The 22,241-nt window shown below is 37.2% G+C and overlaps 1 protein-coding gene across 3 annotated transcripts in view; it reads right to left on the bottom strand.

The window, feature by feature from the left end:
* Positions 1-22,241, bottom strand: part of BNIP2 (BCL2 interacting protein 2) — a 32,779-nt gene continuing 10,538 nt past the window's right edge. Inside the window, exons 3-11 of one of the 3 annotated variants that reach the window (XM_072402274.1) lie at positions 22,141-22,208; positions 15,814-15,996; positions 12,354-12,530; positions 10,066-10,168; positions 8,788-8,919; positions 7,957-8,043; positions 7,773-7,871; positions 6,406-6,441; positions 1-4,034 (exon numbers count right to left, since the gene is read on the bottom strand). In XM_072402274.1, coding sequence (XP_072258375.1) covers positions 3,983-4,034; positions 6,406-6,441; positions 7,773-7,871; positions 7,957-8,043; positions 8,788-8,919; positions 10,066-10,168; positions 12,354-12,530; positions 15,814-15,996; positions 22,141-22,208 — 937 coding nt within the window. In that variant the 3' untranslated portion in view covers positions 1-3,982. Of the gene's footprint in view, positions 4,035-6,405; positions 6,442-7,772; positions 7,872-7,956; positions 8,044-8,787; positions 8,920-10,065; positions 10,169-12,353; positions 12,531-15,813; positions 15,997-18,180; positions 18,841-22,140; positions 22,209-22,241 lie in introns of those variants that run through there. The other 2 variants (XM_072402276.1, XM_072402275.1) reach the window with 2 other exon arrangements.

The raw sequence follows: 22,241 nt of genomic DNA, 5'->3' as shown, positions 1-22,241 counted from the left end.
TAGCTGGATTTGATGTTTATTAAACAAAAATGAACCGGTCTTTTTGCACAGTCATAGATATATATTTTACCTGCCCAGTACAAAGGGATATTAGATGAGCCATTTCACAAGTTTGCATATATGATATATATCAATGAGAACAGCAACATTGCCTGCCAACACCCTTACATGTATGCCACAGCTTTATAATGGGTTCTTTACAACAGTCAACGAAGGTTTGAGCACTTGCCTGCTAAAAGGGGACAGGGAGCACAATATAAAATATTGTTCACAAAAATCCATAAAAATATATATTAGCTCTGTCCTTTTTTATGAATATAAATATTTCAATAAAGAACATGCATTCTCCAGATAAAAGTTGAAAGTGTGTATGCTATATACATAAAACAAAGGATTTTTGTACATATATCAAACAATTCTAATAAAATAATAAAAAGGTAGGTATTATGGTAAACAAGTAAAAAGACAGCATAGGTTTCCTGTGCATCCAATAGGCCAACATTAACAGAACATGCATTCATTTTAGTTATAGTATTACAATATTTTTGGGATCGGGGTTTCAGAAGGGACCATTCCCTCATAGCCAGTCATTTCCCTGTAGAATACACAGATATACCATCCCACCATCCAGAGTTCCCACCCTGCAAGTCATAAGGAAACACACCACAAGTCAACCCAATGTAAAATGATCAATCCAAATATTTATATTATACGGAGTCCAGTGTTCTTTTACATTGCTTAGTGTCCATTGGCAAGATGTTGTGTGCCAGTACACATACACTATCTGCTAAAGGCTGGATATAACAAATACTGACCATTTATCATCAATGGCTCGATCATCTACAGAATTATAGATAACAATTGTATTCATGGCAATCTGTGTGCTGTTTAGTTGGGGAAATTTTGGTGTTGTAAACAAAAACATCCATTTATGCCGATTATTTTTGCCAGATTTTACTGATCAATCAGATTTTATCTGTTGGTACCAGATGGTTACAGAACACATACTAAAAGTAGAATGCACGCGACAAATGTGCTTCTGTGCGGGTGCTAAAAGTTTTGAGGTGCTAAAATAAACATGTTGAGCTGACAATAAAGGGGGGAGGTCAGCGATTATTCAAGGAGAGTATCACAGTATTAGGTTATATAAACTTATTTATTCTCAATTATCACAATATGTGGTGGTTCCACCCTTGACAATGATCAGCCTGCCAAGTTACTTACCAACCCAATTCACCTTACCAACTGTGACATTGCTAGCCCACCAGGTGCTTAACAACCCAGCATTTACACTGACCGCAATGGCATTACCCAGACAAGGAAATACATTATTCTCAAGCATTATTGTGGCCATACTGACCACAATTAGGATTTGAGAGGCAGCAGGGGGCTGGCAGAAAAGGAAGCAGGATGGATGACTTCAGAATATTTTGTACTATGAAAGTTGTTTTTAAATCACTACAAAAAAATGCAATATATCACCTAGTATACCAAAATACTGATTCATAATTACTTTGTCATGCTTTATAAATATTTGATTGCTCAATATATTTATTAGAAGTTTTATGCACACATGGATGCTATTGTCTTCACCTCAAAGTGGCCAAGACCACAGGATCCCCAAGTAAACCAGTATTCAGAGCACATGTGAACACACACGTACATGTGAAGGTACGCATGTACAAAATGCGAATGCAGAACTCTGTGCCCGTGTTGCAGTTTAAGAGCCTATTTAGTACAATTGTGATAATTATGAAAGACTTTATGCTGGTGATATTTCTGTGTCAACAGTCATTGAGGTCACATGCCATGGTTCACACATAGTGCTGTCAGGTGCCTTGTGACAGTGGAATTTGTTGTGCGTATTCAACTATCTCCGTAACAAAACAAGATTAAAATCCCATCTTATATTTTAATTACATTTTTTATAAAACCATTAACATTTCTTCTTCCAAGGTACTAAAAGTCAGTTACAACATCAAATTTCCAAGAGTTACAGCCAACACCAGGCAAGATATCACATGCCAGCATCAAAGGCATTACTCTCAATGTGTACAAGGTATGTAAAGCCCAAGTAATGTTCACATTATATCAAATTGCTGCTTTATATTGTCCATTGCACCAACATATGTATCATTTATTCAAACTGCAAATTGTTTTTCATAGTTCTTCATACTCAAGTGCAAACATTGACAGACACGTGGATCTATCCATATGTAGTCTATGAGATGCAGAGAACACGTGGGTTAGTTCAACATTGCAGTAGCCAATTAGAATTCATCTAAAGCTGAAACTCCTTCAATAAACTAATGATGCTATGTGCTGCAGCACATATTTATTGCTTTTTGCACTTCAATATTGCATGAGCCCTATAAAGTTAGAGCCAGCAGGCTTTTGTTGGTTTCAGAATCGCTTCTCTCTTTATGCAAGTCTATGGGAATGCAAAACCTGCTGGATGCAGGTCATCTGCACTGAACTCTGAATAAACCCTGAAGCGCCCCAGACTGATACCAAAAGTTTTTTCCTTTTAACCAACAAAGCCTGACGACACTAGATCGAATACCTATTAAATTACATGATATGCATACTTGCAAAGACAAAGTAAAAGAATATCAGAAAACTCTGAAAGCTTTTAACACTTTACACAATCTGTACATGTAGATGGCATAAATTAAAGGCACGCAAAGATTCTTTTAACCATGACTTGGGGGGCTAAATTGTGTATATTGCTTTTCCAATGCAAAAACAAAAGTATGTTAACATAACCTTTCTGAATGCTTGTAAAAGGGCAACGTCACACAAGCAATCATGTAACAGCTACAAATTGATCTTGTTTGGTGTCCTGTTTGATGAAGTGGAACTTTAGTTAGGTCCCTTGGCTTGGTATTTCATGAAGCTGGAGATAAATATGTAACACATGTAATGTGTAGCTCCATGTACCATAAACAGTTACATTTTGCCACATAACATGAAATTGGTGGCTACTACAAATTTCAAGTATAAAATTGGCAGTGTCATAGCCTTTACTAGAGGAATTTGACTTCTGAATTCATCAACAGGGCCACCATTTGACCTCATGACTAGTGCAAGTATTGTTACATTGCAAATAATGACAATTGTTAGCACTTTTTAAGAATACAAACTAGCCACAGGATATATGAAAAAGTTATTAATTATACTTAAAAATGCAAATGAAATGAAATCTGTTCACGGAAACAATGTCATTCAAGGACTTCCAGGTCTTCTTTACAATATGCCAGGATGTGGGCTAGGTTTACTAAAGTGCAAAAAGCCCACTGAAGAACAACTTAATCACTTCAATACTGCTGTGACGAATATACTTCTTTCTGACACGGTCACATTCAGACTACTCTAAAACCCCTACACACTATGTCATACACATTGCAATACTACCTGTGACAGATGTTTGTATTTCCTACTACGGGCGATATTCAATGCATTTATCACCTTCTCTAATCCAATGGACATACTAATAAATCCCCTTACTGCTTCTAGGTGTTACAGACACAAAGCGGATAAAATGATATGGCAAAAAGTGCATACAAAAGCTCAAGCAATCCACAATACATTTGCCTTATGCCTTTGTCACATATGCAATAATTCAAAAAATCAACAGTTTGTGCATAATTGTGCAACATCAGATGGTGTCCTGACTCCAGAATATGAGCAAGCAAAGTCAGTTTTTCTGTCACTATCTTCTCATACATTAATTGGTACTCCAAAAACAGTTACACAAATGTATATTATGTAGGGCACCAGTAGTGTGGTGTAAGTATATTGCAATCTTGTAACAGTCTGCTTCCATGGGGGTGTCAGCTCTTGGCGATAGATCCCAAAGTCACTATTGAAAAGGCACCTTTTGGAGCACAAAACCTATACAACTAGATACTGCGAATAGAAGAAACAGACGATCTTTCTTTCCATGATGGACGGCTTCTAGTTTTGTCAGATATCGGCAGTATTATTGCTCACTGACTTGGTCTTCACTCTTCTTGTTAAGATCCTTGTCAACTCTAGTACAAGAAAAAAAAAAGCAGAGGAATGTTAGCTAAAAGTTTCCAAATGGGACTATAAAATTCTGCATTTTGTTAAAACAAACACCTTATATTGTTGTAAAGGGGACATGTGTATTAAATGCTGATCAATGAATAACTATTATTCATATATATATATTTATATTAAGTCATAAAACATTACTGACTGGCTAAAGCCAAGCAAACCTCAAGTAACCGTTCAGTTCATTTTAAAGATTCCAAAAACCAATCACACGAGCCTAGACTTGTGTTTCTTACCAAGGGCAATTAATTTAGGGCATGTTTGATTTATATAGTATATTAGCATAATAATAAGAAATACCATTTCAGTGCCTAGAATAGTTAAACAGAACCATATCGAACTTCGGAAAATACAGATTGCTCCACACATTTTCTTTTCTGCTTTTGTGAGGCCTCAGTAAAAGTGTTTCACTATAGACATCAGTGTTCTCCCCAGAAATTTTTTTGCCGAGAGCTGGGCGGGGTATTCAAATCAGCCGGGCGGAGCAACCGGCTAAAAACCTCTGGGGAGAACTATGGACATGATCAAAGTATTCCAAATGTTCACTAAAGTGCTGCATACGTCATTGGTTTATATGAAAATACTCATAATACTACATGAACTTATGAAGTTTGAAAAACATGTTGGTTAAGTATTTACATTACTTAGCTCAACTTCTGTCAAGTTTATGCTGCTGGTTTAAAAAAAAAAAAAAGAATGATGTGCCCATCCAAAAGCCATATAACCTGCAGAAAGACAATTGTTTGCACAAATAACATTGCTTTGTGAATTAATCATTTCTAGTACATTTCTAGTTTTCCCTTCTGCAAAAATCATTATTACTTGTCTGATTGCTTGGATTAACTTTCATAAACCCTGAGCTACTGGATTGCTGGATACCCAGCAATCATTGCTGCCCCTGCACTTGCCAGGACTAAATAAACTCCCACGCACTGCCCTGCTATGGAAGGAGAACAAGTGAGTATAGCAGGGTTTAGTCCTGCTTTAACACATAAGTCTAGCACCACTGCAACCAACTAAATGTCCTGTGCACAGACACATAGGTGAGGGAAACCTGCCATCTTTATGCAATTTATGTTGACCTGTATGGGCTACGTACACACATAAGACGATTCGCACTCTATAGGAATAGTCTGGCTCATCTCTGGCAAGAATCTAACATGCGTACAGCGATAGTGGAAACTATGAAAGAGGTTGCAGCAATGAAAATTGCAGCAGTATACACAGCCTTACACATTTGCTGTGATGTTTGTGTCTACTATCACTTTATTTTATTACAATAATAAATCAGAATAAACAAAGCTTACATGAAACCTGGGGGCAGACCACAGGGGCAACAGCTTTTCCTGACACTGAATCTGTCATATTGCTATGATATAATTATTCTGTGGGGATCTGGTAGGAGACTTACAACTTGTAGGGTAAATTATATACTTCTGTCAGATATAAATATGTATTACTGAAGGCTAACACACAAAATAAAATATCCCAGTATAAGTATACAAACATTTGCATTCAGTGGTTTTACATGCTACAAATGCAGCAATGTACAGCCTGCAAAATAAAACGCTTAAAAAGAAAAAAAATAGCAAGCTAATGGATTTTTAAAAACTTGTCGTAAAAGCGACAGCAATGTGTAATTGGGAAGGAATAAGATATTTGGATTGATTTGGGCTTTCAATTAAGATGTGCAATGTTGAAGCCGAATTAGGGTTAACGGAATGTAGCTCATGCAAGCTATGGTTGGGGAGATAGCATTTCATTTAGAGGCAAGGACTGCAGGTTCAATAAAATATCACTGATCATTGGCTGCATGAAGAGATAATGATAGAGTGTGAGAGACTGAAACCAGAAACATTCTCCATTGTGATGTATTGGTTAGCTTGAAACCTTGTGCACAGCAAATACAAACATTACATTAAACAAGCAGTTTTTAACTTTACTTTTGCTCACAAAACAATAAAAAAGAAAAAGAGAAAGAAGAACCATGCAATATTAATTTTAGAAGGGACAAAACACATGCTAGGAGTTCTCTCAGGCTTGAATGCATTTGTATCTTAATAATATTTTGTCAGCTGTGCATTAGGATTCAATTCCAGCTGCATGTGTGGTTCAGAGCAAACTAACTAAGGAAACCAGTTTATAAAGGCCTGTAAAGATATAGAAATCCACATTTCTAATGGTCACAAAGTTAGGCTATGTCTATTGTACATGTTTATATTTACTAATGCAATATGGTATTCTGGAAGCCAACCAATAGGGGAAGGGTTAGTTAGTGCAGAGTAGATGGACTTGTCTTGGTGCAGCCCATTAAAGGTGCGCAGATACCTTTTGTTTTTCTTTTTACATTTTCCTTCGTCAAACCTTAGTAGGAAAGAGTTGGAATTCAGTAAACAGAAAATTAGACACTGTTTAGGATAGAAAAGCAATACCAGTATCATACTGCATACATGTGTATAACAACAACAACCACAATACAAACATACATACGTTTAAAAAAAAATATAGCTAAATGGATCCCATTAAAAGAATGGCATTAATACCTAGTACCCCATATAAAGTTATATTACTTTGGAAGCCAGATAACTGTGCATAGAACATAATAATTGTTCTATCTTTTTATGGTAAATAAAACGTGGACTCTAGTTGCTATAGGCCCATCAGTCTGCTGTATGTGCCTGTAATATAATCTAAAGTCCCAGATAAAGCATCAGTGCTTGAACAGAAAGTTCATTATGTCTAATTAAAGCGTGCTAGTTCCTTAATGCTGTTAAATATATCCCGCATCGTAAAATACAAACAAGCAACATTACATTCACTTTTTAACATTTTTTAAATGTTTATTTTGGCAGTATAAAGAGCAACAGAGCCACCCAATTATCAGACCTGGATTGGTGTACTAGCCCAAATAGTTTAGTACATGTTCTGCATGTTTTCTTTTATTGTTCAGCATCCAATGTTTGGATCTTTAGCTGAACAATGATGCTTGCACAGCAAAATGGCAAGTGTCAGGGCTGCTTACAAAAACCATAATGTATTGGAGGGAATCATCATTTTGCTATGCTCCATGATTCTTAATGATAGACTCCAGGTAATCACAAATTACTGCAGCGCTGTATTTATAAATACATTGTGTGTGTATATATATATTTTTAACAGATATAGGGCGAGTACCTGCATTTACCCTGGTATCATCAGGCTTTTGCTACAGCAGAACTTGGACAGGGAAAGAAATGCAATACAAGGAAAAGAAAAATGGTCTTCCTGCATCATTATCTATGTATTTAATTGGTTGCCTGGAGTCAACCTTTAAGGTAAGCATGAAGAAAAGCCATATTAAAATAATAATCTGCATACGGAATGAAGTGTTAAATCTTTAACAATAAGTGTGTTTCAAAGTCCTCGGTGGCAGTACTCTTTTGCAACAACTGCAGAGCAAGTGACTGCAGTTTTTAGCAAACCCTAGCCCATCTCCCTTGTCCCAGTAAATACCTAGGTCTATAATTCCTTGTTTACAGACATTGTCAGAGCCATGCTAGTGCAGACAAGTAATAAAGGTAGTGGCTTTAAATATAGACCTGTGACAACAGAAAGGGGGGGAAAAGGTAGGGTGAGAGAAGGTATATGTGTGCTAGGAAGATATGAAACAAAAAATACAGAAAACTGTATACATTTTGAAACAAAATGTCACATACTCTTTTATGCACTCCGGTATGCTGACATACTCCATAGGAATAAGTTCTGCCAATTCTGCCAGGCTAAAGACATACTTTATTTTCTGGCTGAATTTTGAGCTAGGAAAAAACAAAAATCTGTTAACCATAATATTAACATAACAAAATACAAGAAGTATTTTTACAGAAATGAAGTCTTCATTACCTAATGAAAGGTTTAGTAATAGCTAAGAGAGTTCTGATGAACCAGGAAGGATGAACTATGATGAGAGACTTCAGATTTTTCCTCAACCTGAAAACAAAGAATACACAAAATTGATCTATTGCTCTTCTAAGTGTCTTTTATTCAGATGAATAAAGATCAGACCAAGACATCCATCGAAATTCATCCTTATCTCTAGTGTGTACTTAGAAATAGAAATATTCCTACAGATTCAAACAAAGTGTTTTAGCTACAGACCTAGACACACCAGTGCAACATTTAGACTATAGACTTAGGGCTCATTTTTGAAGAAATAAAACATATATTAATGCAGAACATGACAGCAGAGGTGGAAGATATCTATAAGAGAACTGACTAAGGCTGTACAAGGCGGTTTACACAGATGGTGCACAGGTCTCTCTCATGTTCTCTGCTCTTGAAACATCAAAGTTGAGGACTGTGACCTCACCATCAAATACTTGGCAGAATGTTCAAGCACAGCTAAGTGCATGGACTATAAAAACAATATATATTGCTTTTATTATGAACTGTTTAATGAATTGTGTTTTATTGTAAAATGAAGGGAACAAGCAAAAATCAAAAACAAAACAAAAAACCTGCAAGCGGCATAATTCCACATGATTAACAAAAAATTCAAAGATAAATATTCAAAATGCAAGCTAATACCCTCCAATGTAATGCACGTTATCCCTTGGATTTTTAGTATGAATTACAAATAAACACTTAAGTACTGAGGGTGTTAATTTGCCTCCATAGAGAAAGTCAAAGGGTTTTCTAAGAGTTTATAAAGCGACTCCTGAACAACAGGCTTACCTTCTATCAATCTGCTGATAACATTTTCTAAGCCAGCCCAGACTTGGCATTTTCCTTCTTGTTGTGGCTCCATTTAAATAAACTATCATGTAGTTCTCTGCAACAAGCATTTCCAAAGTGCCGATAACATACCTGAAAGTGTTTAACACATAGCAAATATTAGTGTCAATGCTGATCCCAAACAGATAGCTTTCTTATCACCACTTCTCGTAGGAAGCAGAAAACAAAAGAAAAGAAAAAATGATTTTGCTGGGAATACAAATTAAGAATGAGCAAAGAGAAGTGTAATCATTGATGCCTTTCCCCATGCTTAAGCACTGATAATAAAGTCATGGTGTAGGGGGTGAAGTGATGCTGACAAGTGCAGAGTACTTCAAACCTTATGGAAAGATCTTAAGCTGGTCATGTACAAAGTGATCTGTTTGTACAATTTTCTTTGGATTTATTGTGCAGTGAGATGACATTCCTGTGTAGTTAAAAATGGAATACATTGTTTAGATTTATCAATATCTGCTTTGTAAGGAAATAACCAAGAAGTTTCAGATTAAACTTTGTAATGTGTGGTCATGTTTAAAGGGATCATTCCCTGGGAGATTTTAAACAAAAAAAGCTGCAATTTTTTTTTCTTTATTGGCAAAAAAAAAATTTTTTTTGAGCATGATTATTTACCATAATAAAATAATTGTAATGTTAGACAACATGCATGAACAGTTCTTGTACATGAAATCACCGTGCTAAAATGTGGCACAACTTTAAATTCACTATTTAAACATTTTATTTTCCTAGAGAAGGCCGTGGTAAAACCAGTTTGAAAAAAAAACATTATTTGTATCAGAAATGATTCTTGGTTCTTTGGAGAGCACTTTCTTATGCTCATGATTTGTCCCCCCCCCCCACAATTACAAGAGTTACAATTGTAATGGATTTTACACTCCAAGCAAACAGAATTTTCTGGTACTTATGATCGTTGTATAAAAAAAACATGTAAATAATAGTAAATTACACTGCTTGTCTTTATCTGCCTTGGTTTAGGGAAGTACTCTGGAAGCAGACCTGCAAGGTCCTCCTTTTCAATAATAGCCACAATTGGGGGAGAAAAAAAAAAAGCAAAGGATAAAATTTATAAACTATACTTGCTTCAAACCTGGCATTTTTACTTGGACAAAGGAGGTCACAATCCTCCCGGCAAGATCAAGATGGGGTAGAAGTGTTGCCCAGTATTGAACAAGCTGACTTGGTATTTTGTTACATTTAGGTCAGATATACATGATTACTTACTTAAAAAGATTGTCCATCAGGTATCGATAGTTAGGCTGATTGCTTTCAGGCATAAAACACACCGCAAACACAATAATTGCATTTAAACCATCACCATAATAACCTAAAAAAAAGAAAATCAAAACAAAACAAAAAAAAAAACATAATAAGCACAGCGTTGAAAACGTAGGCCTCCAGTAGATGGCGCTGTGTTCTCCATGTAAAAATACTCATGTCTTAGATAGCAAGAGTTTGTTACACACTTTACATGAAAACACAGCCCTATCCACTGGTATGGCCCACGTAGATCTGGTAATTGCAGAAATTAGTAAAATGCATTTCCTTTACCATGTGTTTTACAAACAATTTTATGCATTTTTATTTTATTTTCATACCCTGCGCATAACATTAACTTCTTACCTTTTCTAGGCTGTTGTAGAAAAACCAGTAAAAAATAAAAGCTAGAAAAAACCTTCTAGTACTAGAGAAGCTTCTAGTAAACTATAACATGTATGCAAATTATATGTAAATAAGATGTATTTCCAAGTTCTAAATTCTTGTCTTTTCTGGATGCTATATTTATTCAAAGCACCAATAGTTTTAGGTATTAAAATGTCTTATGTATGTGTACATTTGTAACAAAGAAATTTAACAGATGAAACGTCTTGTGTATTTATCCATCAGCTAAACTTACTACATACAATACAATAGAAAACAAATAAGATTGTTTAAACCATAAGACAGTTTTAAGGTTTATTTTTATGTTACATACATAATGTAATGTTAGCTTTTACTCTCTACCAAAGCTGAGGTTTTCATCTCCTAAATCTTTAATGAGAACAGTGTGAATTAGCAACCATTAGCAATTCCCTTGAGGAATGGTGGTCAGTCTATGCTATGTTGACCTTTACTGGAATGTAAATAATGCAACATATTTGCTGGTCAAAATAAAACAAAAATAACTCGGGGCTATTGACAGTTCTCCAGGAAGAAAATCTTCATGATACAAGATAGGTTTGTTTATGTAGGCATAAAGTCTTCTATAACAGGCACAGACCTGTACAGCTGATACATCTAGATGTATTCATTTAGATTGGCACAAAGTGCACAATGGCCTGCTTGGACTACATGAAATACTGTTTATCTGGCAGTATGTTTACACATAAAGAATTACAACAGATTTTTTCAAATCACAGTTAGCAAAACGATATCTGTTGGAACGTGACAAATACTTGTGCTCATTATTGATGAGTGTTTAAAGAGATACTGAAATGCCAACCCCACCAGTCTGATATTTCTTTAGTAAGAAGCAGGAAGGTGTTAGGCAATATCCACAACAACAACCATATCAACAACAGCCAACAATTGCTGTGTAGTTCAATGAACATAGAAAAGTATTTTACATACTTTTTTTTACAAACAAAAACAACGCTAATTTGTTTTCTGTCCATGAAATACACAGCAAAAATCCTAGATCTTGACCACTAGGATATCACAAAGCAGTAAATGGTAAAAATAAATCCGAGAGCAACCTTTGTGACCCTGTGCCTAAATCTAGCTGCAAGGTCGTTACTTTACAAACCCGAGACATCAAAGCCTGGGGATGAAAAATATAATATGCGTTCAGTGCTCTAGGGCAGCAGTCCCCAACCCCCGGGCCACAGTCTGGTGCCAGTCTGTGGCTGGTGAGTTGGGGGTGGCAAATGTCAGGAAGCAGAAGCGGAGGCAGCAGTAGTGCCGGCGGCCCTCCTTACACTGCTCCAAAGCCAGTAAAAGTATGACAGAAGGAGCACAACCAGCGGGAGAGCAGGCGGCTCTACTCACACAGCTTACGCAGGAGCTGCTGAGAATGGCAGAGCAATGTATGTAAGGCTTACACTTCTCTGCCATTCCCAGCAGCTCTGCCACCTGACAGCACACCAGCTATCATACACTACTCCGCTATTCTCAGCTAGTGTGCTGACAGGAGGCCGAGCTGCGGAGAATAGCGTAGCGAGTAGTGCGGTACATATATTGGGCTGTGGCTAAATTTTATTCTATGTTACGAGGGCCTGCTGTCAGAAAGGTTGGGGACCACTGCTCTAGGAGAATGAACCACTAAAGAGGTAGAAGGCTTTAAGAGTATAGAAGTCTGGATGATACCCTGCTGAATTAGCTCTTTGGCTAATTTAACCAAAATGAATAACTTTTCTATAAAAAATGGTCACAGTCACATAATTGAACTTCAGCCAAATGTATTTCCAACATCTGCTTTTCCTAAAGCAGGTAAACAAATGGATTCAGTCGCAACGCCAGGGAACCTTTCTTACCTCCATGGCTGATCACTTTTTTGTAAGGTTCGATAGCGGACATGTCCACCTTGTGATCCTGTTCTCCAATCCTGAACATACGCCAGCGCCTACTCTCTTCCTTCTCCTCTGCAGCAGAATACTCTGGAATCGATCCTTTTGGAAGTACTTCAGTAGTTTTTGGTTTTGGGAGGTCATCTGCAAAGAAAGACATTGAGATGAAGCTGAAAATCAATAAATAATTATACCAATCATCATTAACCACTTTTCTCTTCTGGGAACAGCACATTTTTTTTTTTATTTCTGCGGCTTAAATTAAAAATTGGCATACCAACAATTGTAAGAATAAAATACACTGATTTGGGAGACTGGTCTGCTTAGCTAGAATGGTATTCTTAGATACTCAAACTTATATTTTAGAATTCTTCTTCTGTATAGTTTCAAATATATGAAAGCTAAATGTTAGTCAATTCAATAAAAAGAAGTGGGGAAAAAAACTGCTCTGCTTTGCACACATACGGCAAAAACTGCACATGTTCTTAAGCCATTTAATCACTCAATCCGTTCGCATAATCTGTTGTTGCCCTATTTTATCATATTTCCTCCTAAAAACGATGGCTCTCACGTCTGCCTGTAATATGCTACAGATTTATTAACCAATTTCATCCGTTTTATAGCAGGGGTGACACCATTCATTGTTTCAAAAGATTTGTTTTTAATTAATATGTAAATAGAATTTTTTTTAAGAGCAGTTCATTTTAAGAGTTTATCTTTTTCTTATATGTATGTGAACACTGCGCTCTGGTAAGAATAAAAAATACAATTTCAAAATGCTCTGACTGTACCCAGAGTCTGTTCACAAACAGGAAAATATGCAGACAATAGCTTGCAAATGTTCATCAATTGAATTGCATAAAAAAGTACAAGGTATACAGATCGCTGTTGTGGAGCAGGCAAGCAAACAATCAGATATAAATTAATGTGTGGACATGAATTAGATCAGACATCTAAAACATAAACAGGAAAGGACCCATTAAAAAAAAGTGCACAGTATTTCTGACGATTAGGTGGTTCATTTGAGGTATCAAGATTTCCTTAAACTAAGGTGTACACGGGCCTTACCATAGAGAAAAGGAGACCTACGGCTAGCAGCCTGCTTCCAGGTCTTAGTTGTTAGAAGGAAACTGTTCTCCTTGGGTAATGCAAACAGCAGAAAATAAAATAAGAAGACAGACATAGTGTATGGATGTTAAACTACTTTGTTGCGTTGGCCTTTGATTGGACATGTTGTCATGCCAGCTGTATTATTACATGAAATAATTTATACCAAGGAAAAATAATCTTTTATAATACAGAGATAAGCCTAATATTTTTAATGTGTCTTTGTTGTGAATTACCCAAAGGGTTTAATGACATCTTGAGGTCAGGAGAGTCAACCTGTTACCTCGGAATGGCTATGACACATCAAGTTCAATTTTCCCCATGGATCCAAGTGTCTTCCAAATATATTCTTACACAGAGTCCAATAAAACAGCGGGACCCAGAAATTGTGCTGCAATCATACTCTATTAGAGCCTTACTAGAAATATGAAAAAATATATATCCTATTTTCTGCCCCTTTCCTGTCAAACAGAAGAATTCCAATAATTCCTGCAAAAAACACAGAAATCCTTTATACAAGGTTATGCACAACGATATGCTAAAAGATAACTCCTAATACAAGGACATTGTTTAATCTGTTACTAAGCACTAGGCTTAACAACATCAACTTTAGCAAACATTTGCTGAACACTGCTGAAACTTGTCAAAAGGTGTAAATATATTTTTAATAGGCTGACCTGCATATGGTCTCCTTGCTTACTTAGAATAATAATACGAAATAAAAACCTAAACAATACTGACTCACAAGGTTGTGGTTGTAACTAGGTTTTTGTTGCCGAGTTCTGTTTACAACCACTGCTAGAGCCTTTCTATTGCTACTGCAGAAGCCCGGTAATCCATGAATTCTCATGTTTGGGTGGGTTTTCCTGGGTATTCCAGTTTCCACCCACTTCCCTAAAACATACCAGTAGCTTAATTGCCTTGCTTCCAAATTGGCCTTAGACTATTTCACAACATACAACTAATATAGAGATAAGAGATTGGAAGCTCCTCTGAAATACATTTGCAGACTTTGGACCCTGTAAAGTATGGTGGAAATGTCAGTGCTACATTAATGCATACATAAATACATTTGTATCCATGAAATCTAACAACAGCCCTTCCATTTAAAGGAAGCTAAATAGTTTCTCAGATGGATAAAGACCACACAACAGCCTGCATGACCGACTACTGCTGAGCTCTCCAAAAATTTTACATCACCAAACATTATTCCACTTGTACTTATTAAAGAAGCAAACTGAGCCTTTAAAGCAGACCTAAAGTTAAAAAAAATAGGGGCAAGTGGGTTCCTTATGCAAGGGACACACTATATCTCTTCTGCAATAAAATAAACTCACCTGCTTGACAGCAATTTTTCAAATAGCTTCCTCTCGCCTTGCTCAGTTGCCGGCATATTCACAACCCATTCAATAATTTCTGCACTACCGACATGGTACGGGAATGCAGCAAGTAACAACATTTGATCTGCATTTTTGGTGTAACCAACTAACACCTTGAGAAACAAAGCTTAGCATCAGCCTATTTTGCAGGGACAGTGCTATTCAAAAGTCTTGCTTTAGGTGCAGGTATCCTTTTTAAAGTATTCCTGAAGTTTTAAGAATAGGGTTTGGTGCCAGACAATTTATTTCTTCAATATCCAAGAGATGGCTAGAGATAGGACGCTACTTTGATGTTTGATTGTGGGACATCTGTCTGCCTTCCATACTGCTGCAATGTTGACCTATAACCTAGGACAGGCATGGGCAAACTAGGGCCCGATGGGGATGTTTCTCTGGCCCTTTGGGTGTTCCGCGGCTCCAGATCCGAGCTTGCGATAAGAGAGTGGGTGGGCTGTGTCACTGCACACAACCCGCCCACTCTCCTATCACATGCTCAGATCTGTGATAGGAGAGTGGCCGGGGTTATGGCATCATGACGTCACTTTCAGGGCCGTCATGATGGCATAACCCCGCTTACTCTACCATCGACTCAGCCCCTCTGGCAAATTTTTTTTCAGATTGTGGCCCCTGACTAAAAAAGTTTGCCCACCCCTGACCTAGGAAGTGCCCAGCGTCTTCCCTTGCCTCCTTGATTCAACCACAAGTTGTTACACTTACAACTATAATTGTGTTAAAAAAGGAACCAATCATCCTCCAAAAATGAGTAATGGAATATACCTACATGCAGTAAGTCCTTCTGACACTGATAAGTTATCATCTCCCAAATTCAACCAACCATGACAACTCTTTATTTTTAGTAGAGTTTACCACCAATAAAAGAAAAGCAAGTCATTTATTTTGGGTGCTACAGTACAATAATCAACTTTTTTTTTTATTTTTACCTTCCCATTCGAATTCATTGCTGTTCTCTGAAGGAGTATCTAGATCATCTAAATCCAAGTCTCCACTTTCATCCAAGTCCTCTGATAAGATGGAACCATCACTGCGATCCAGTGTTAGACTCAGGTTAGGTGCTATGAGTTTTTTCTTTTTTTTACCGCCATTGATTTCAAGTGGACTAGGAACTGAGAAAGATAAAGAGAAAATAAATACATTGATATTATTTACAATAGGACCTCATTTATACAAGCAGTAAACTGTCTTGGAGACGCAGCTCAGAACTCCTTAGAAGCTAGATGGGCTTTTTCCTACACCACGGATTGGCATTCATTGCCAAGGATGAATGAAGCTCTCATTCCAATTCAATGCAAAGAGCACAGGCAAAAATAATGGCATACATAGGAAAGCAATCCATTTATTTTCTGACTGATAATGTGCAACTCTGTGCTCTCTTGTGTTTAAATACAACTCCATTCATCCATAGAGATGAATAAAGCCTGTCACTGGTGCAACAAAGCTCATGTAACCTCCAGGAAGTGCAAAGAAGTGAGTTGCATCTGCAAGATTTAGCTCCCTGCTCATTTAAATAATCCCTTCATCCATGAAAATACATAAACTGTGACAACAGTGTTACAAGTGATGCAAAAGCTTCACAATTCCATATCAAAATATGTATGTACAATTTTTAAATAATGCTTTTTTTTCAAACATGACTAAGAGTACTAATTGCTAACAAAACACATTATCTTTCAGATAGTTATAGGTTAAACTTGTGCATCACTGGCTTCACTGTCTAAAAAGTGAAACTTCCGAACACATACACATGTCCTGCAGACAAAGTAAAAGCGAATGCCACAGTAGTGCCATAGTATTGTCTATCACACAAATATTGCCCTTGCATGGAGAGAATTTCCAGATTGATCCTTAAGGCTGTGACTTATCACTTAAATGGTTCCAGGCTTTAATAAGGCTGGTTTAGGAGCCTGGCATTACTACAGAACACAAAATAATAATGGTACTTTTACGAGATCCATTTTACTTATATCAGCCCACAGAAGGATATTATGGGCCTATGTACAGAGTCTGGTCAGGAGTTCTAAAACAAGCTAATAAAGCACAGCACACTAGAGATGTTATAAAACCATGAGAACTGTGATAAGGTTTGGGAATACTACAAATACTTGTGTTCCCCAGCCCTACTACACATCAGAATAGGGCTCTAGGAGGTTATGTACTCCTTATTAAAGGTAAAACTGTGCCGCACTGACAGCACTACTTTGACATGGCTGCTTTATACTTTTCATGAACATAGGATGAACCACTTTCAACAAAAACTCTATATCCTTATCAAAAATAAAAAAATGACATCCAATGTCAAGCAAAACACAAAGACATAAGTACAGAAATCCCTAATAGAAATGCATGGATGATGTGACTGCATTATACAGAGATCTGTAGTCGGCAGGAAGGATGACAGATTTACAAAGCATGTTGCAACCAGTTAACACAAAAGCCGCGTCAGTCCCTGATGATCCAAAATGAGGTGTCTAACCAAGATGTAAGATATCATAGAGTATGTTCAAATATAGGAGATTTTTTTTTAAATCAAAAGAAACAATAGAACAAATCAGAGTATTAACAACGATCAGGAGAATTGGGCAAGTAAAGTCCAACTAAAGCCAAAATTGAAAAAGGCAAATTCTTAAAGAAATCATGTTGCTTAGTATAACCTTTAGAATGGAGCTTTTCAAATTAAAAAAACCCAGTGTGTAGCTAAAGAACATCTCTCATGCCTTTTAATTTAATATAAAGCTGAGGTCTTAAAATTGCTCACCACTTACTTCCTGTAACTACAAGTTCTCCTTCCTCATTAGGAGTCATGGTTTACACAGTATTATAAGGATACAACCCGACATCTATTGTTCTTTCTACTTTGGGTGTCACATGAACACACATGACTGACCCTCCCACCAGCTAAATCCAGAGAAAAGAGAAAATAAGATGTAATGCAGTGTAAAAGCACATTTTTCTCATAAAAAAAACAAAACACCACAACTTTGCTTATATGCAATGTTTGCAGTGTTCCCCTCCAGCTGCTTTTAGGTAGGTGCATCACCCGACTGTTTTTGGGTGGTTACTAAAGAGCTGAGTCACAATAAAGGGGCTGCCACTCACCTACAATTTCTTCCATCCAAATTCTAGGATTCTAGGTTGAACACTGGTTTGTAAGAACTTATCTACCTGGATATTAGAATTTGCTTTGATCAACTGAAGGTTTAGCTGGGCTTTAAAAGCCATCTAATACATTCAAAACAATCTATCTAGTGTACACAGGGGCTCCTCACAATTCTGACCACTTTCAGTTGTACCTGTATAGAGATCCAGTCCACTCAGTTGCTGGGCTTTAATGAGGAGCAGAAAGATAACAAAACAAGACATGTGCCTTGACTAAAATGTATTAATGTCCTGTAACCCCATGTATTATTCATACCTGATGGATGATGCTTGTACAGACTGTGCTCCATTAATACAGACTCATCATTTGTGCTGCTCAATACGGACATCTTGCTGGTTGTGAGTGGTTTAAATGAGCATTTAGCTATGTGGACAGTGCTGGAAACCATAATAACCAGCAGTGATGCTATAGATGGATGGGGTTTGTATGTGTGACCTGGTTTTCACTTAACATTGACATCTGCTATAGCGATCTGCTATAATCAAGCTGGCCCTCACATTTAGTTTTACTGCCCAGTTACAGTATGACATGAGGCTGTATTCTGATCTATTGGAAGAAATGTTGTGTTTCTAACAAACGTCTAAAAAAACACCTTTAGGAGGGCTACCAATGCACCCGAGTCTGAAAATTCTGTTTGTCTGTCTGTGTCAACTACTAAAACATGGACCATGCATGTAAATCAAGTCAAAGCTATCAATACGCTTGTTCCAAATAAATTCATCAGACATCAATGATAGAGAGCTGACACAGAAGCCAAGCACCTAGCATTTTCAGATCAAGACATTAGCACAGTAGCCCTCAATGTCCATCATAATAAAAGTTATTAAAACCATTGCAGATATCTTAGTTACATACTAATATTGTTTTATATTTTCTACATTTTGCCAGGACACCAATAAGTAAAGGTGTGCTCCCATAATCTGTCGTGAAGACAAGTGAATCATAAGGGTGCAGACAAAAGGAACAACCACAAAAAGGTTAAAACAAGCAGGCATAGACAAGCAGACCAAGGAGCATGCAGATATAGCCAGGAGGTAGATACTTGCGTGAGTTACGAGATGCTGAGTAAGGAATACAATAAACTGACTGATCCAGCACTGGAAAAGCCCAAGCTAAAGCAGACAGACAGGGTCCACAAACAAGGGGACACAAAACAAGAGACAATTGAAGTGAATTAGAGGAAAAATTAAACATTATAAAATCTGTACTCAGCAGCTACACTGCACACTGAAGGCTCACGGCTCTGCTCTTCCTGAGCGACTAGACAAGCCTTGTAAATGTGTAGTCATCATTCATATCTATGTACCTCCAAGTACAGGATGGGCACTGGTATTCACATGCAGCCTCTGACCACCCATGTCTGCACACACCGATCATGCAGATGAAGTAGTTTCAAAGATTCATTGATATGAATGCATTTGTGCATCAAAGCCTCTATTTGCTCAGGAAGTTCAAAGCATAGAGATGTATCTGCATTATGCAGCTCACCACTATCCTGAATGAGTCTTTATTGAAACATGCACGTTTATATCAAAGCTTCATACACCTAAATGGAATTTACAAGGGCCATCGTTCCAAAGCACATTTTCACAATCACAAATTTAGAGACTTTAATGACATTTTCATGCTTTGCTAGCCTCTAAATGCCAAAACTTGACCGTATTCCTGTTGAGGGTGCCTGTTCTATGCTGTATGGCCTTTAGCTGCTTTTGTCTTTGCATTTAACAGGAGCTTTGGGAATTTTTCAGCCATCCAAGCTAAAGTGTACTAAATGGAAGGGAGAGCAAATGTCCTGCAGCATATTGCAGAATCAACTGGCTACATATTACAGGAACCTCTTAGCAAACAGTCCCTTCAACAGACCATCAGCTCTCCTTCTGCAGAGTCTTGGTTAAGGACCACGCAATGCTAACAGGCTCACATGCTATAGCTTAGGGGTAGAGAACACTAAAATCAACAGGAAAAAAAAGGCCCTAATAATAAAAATATATACCAGGCTTATTCCAATGAAAAATGTGTACACTACCCCACAAAAGCCAGTATTGCATTCAAATCAGTGTTCTCCCCAGGCCCTTTCAGCTAGGCGCACCACCCGGCAATATTCAGCAATTTGGATCACAATACAGGGTCAGCCACCCATCTACTGCTTCTTCTCACCCAGGGAGAACACTGCAAATATAAAACAATTGTTTGCACATCCTAATTGTTCAACATAATTTAAATAAGCAACATTCTTTTTTTTTTCATAGGCACCAAGAAACATAAAAATTAATGTATGCAAATAGGAATATTGTTGTCAGTTTTTATTGCAGCTACTTGACTATCAATATGTGCAATCAATAGAAGGAAATGAATTATGTTACATCTGATCATGGGTTAGGAATATAAAGTTCACATGTATTTTGGATAAAATACTGGTACTTTACATCAACTTTCTGTAATTCTAAATCAATAACACATTTCTTATATCTTAAAAGCACAAACCAACTTATATGGATCTAACTACAATATTTAGAGAAGTGTTTCTCAATCAGGGTTCCTCCAGAGTTTGCTAGGGATTCCTTGAGCAATGGACAATTTCTGCCTCCAAGGTCATTTTAACTGATACCATGATCTTTTTTAGCTATCTGTAAGGGTGACATTCTTCTCATTGATTCCCCCGCTAATGTTCGATGTATATAGAATTATATCTCTGATCTCAAAGCTAGGGTTGCATTATGTCGGGGTCCCCAACCCCCGGTCCAGCCGTCTGACAGGTGGGCCGCAGCTCTGGCTGGTGCAAACCCCGGCATGGTCAGGAGAAGGATCGACACCGGCTAGAGCCATTTTTCTGGGTGAAGTTTCTTTCCTTCTGAGTAACACATGGCTCCCCATGCATGCACGGTCCAGACTCTGTGCATTTAGTGGTCCGCAAGCTCCAAAAGGTTGGGGACCACTGCCTTATGTGACCTCCCAAACTAGGTAGCCCTATGTACCCAATATGTCAGAATAGTGATAAATCAAAGAAAAGCTTATGTTATCTGGGCAAATCAGATTGTAGAACCAGGAGCTCTACAAACATATTTTCATATCTGCAAGTTATATTGTAGAACAATGCTATGGTGTCAGCACGAAAACAAAGATTTAAAATCTGTAACTGAACAAGCAAAATTATTAGTGGCCCATCATTCGCAGCCAACAAAGTAATGTAGGCTTTTCATAGGTTAGGAAAATATCACAGCAAAGGCAAAGCAGGGGGTGCATACAGAAAACAGCTTTACTGAAGGGTACAATTAAGGTATTGTGTTAATCTTCCCCATTTACAAAAATGGCCAAATGGGAAGTATGCTATAAGCCTATTGTGCTTACATTCCAATTATTTTTCAATCTACTAAACTAAAAATTATACCATAATCAACTAGAAAATCTGTTTGATCTTTTATGTAATTTTGTATGCCTGTCACCTAGTGCAACCCTCTGCATAAGAGAGATTCAAAGGAGGAGGAACAGAACACTAAACTAAGGCTTGCTGCATAATCTAGGTCTTTCCTCCTAAATATGTTGTGGGAGCTGCTCTTTCATTCCAAACAGCAGTATGGGGGAGGGTATAGGACCAAGTGCATAACTAAAGCAACCATAAGTCCTTATATTTACTTATCTAATGAGCACGTAGAACGGTTTTAAGGGGGAGAGGAAGAGGGTGCATATAGGATGCTTGCAGCTACAACAGTAAGGACATTTAGTTGAGGCACAAAGGAGTTACAAGCTTTTACCAGATGTTGAATATCAGCTAGACATCGAGTATCAATCCAGCAGTAATATTGATCATATCATTCATATTATTATGGGATGTACATATGAATGCAACATTTCAATAAACTGAAAAACAATCTAGAATGGCATAATACAACACTACATTTCTGTAAAACATGAAACATTAGATATGTGTAAAATCTAACAAACACATTGGAATATGTATATAATATGTATGGGAATAGCTGTATATCTATTAAAATATTCATCACTCGATCCAATCACTTTATTGGTTTTTAATTTTATTACCTTTAAACTCATACTGATGTTCTGTTTAATTATTGAAGGTAAAGCACTTTACCTGGTCTGCCCTCTCTGTCTGTTCCAGATAAGTAATCCCCTTCTATATGATCGTCTTCTGGAAGAGGTCTGCAAAATAAAGAACCAACATAATCCATATAC

Source organism: Pyxicephalus adspersus, chromosome 2 (assembly GCF_032062135.1).
Source record: "Pyxicephalus adspersus chromosome 2, UCB_Pads_2.0, whole genome shotgun sequence".
Classification (NCBI taxonomy): Eukaryota; Metazoa; Chordata; class Amphibia; order Anura; family Pyxicephalidae; genus Pyxicephalus; species Pyxicephalus adspersus.
Note: the sequence above shows the minus strand (reverse complement) of the source record. Positions and strands in the feature narration are given on the sequence as shown.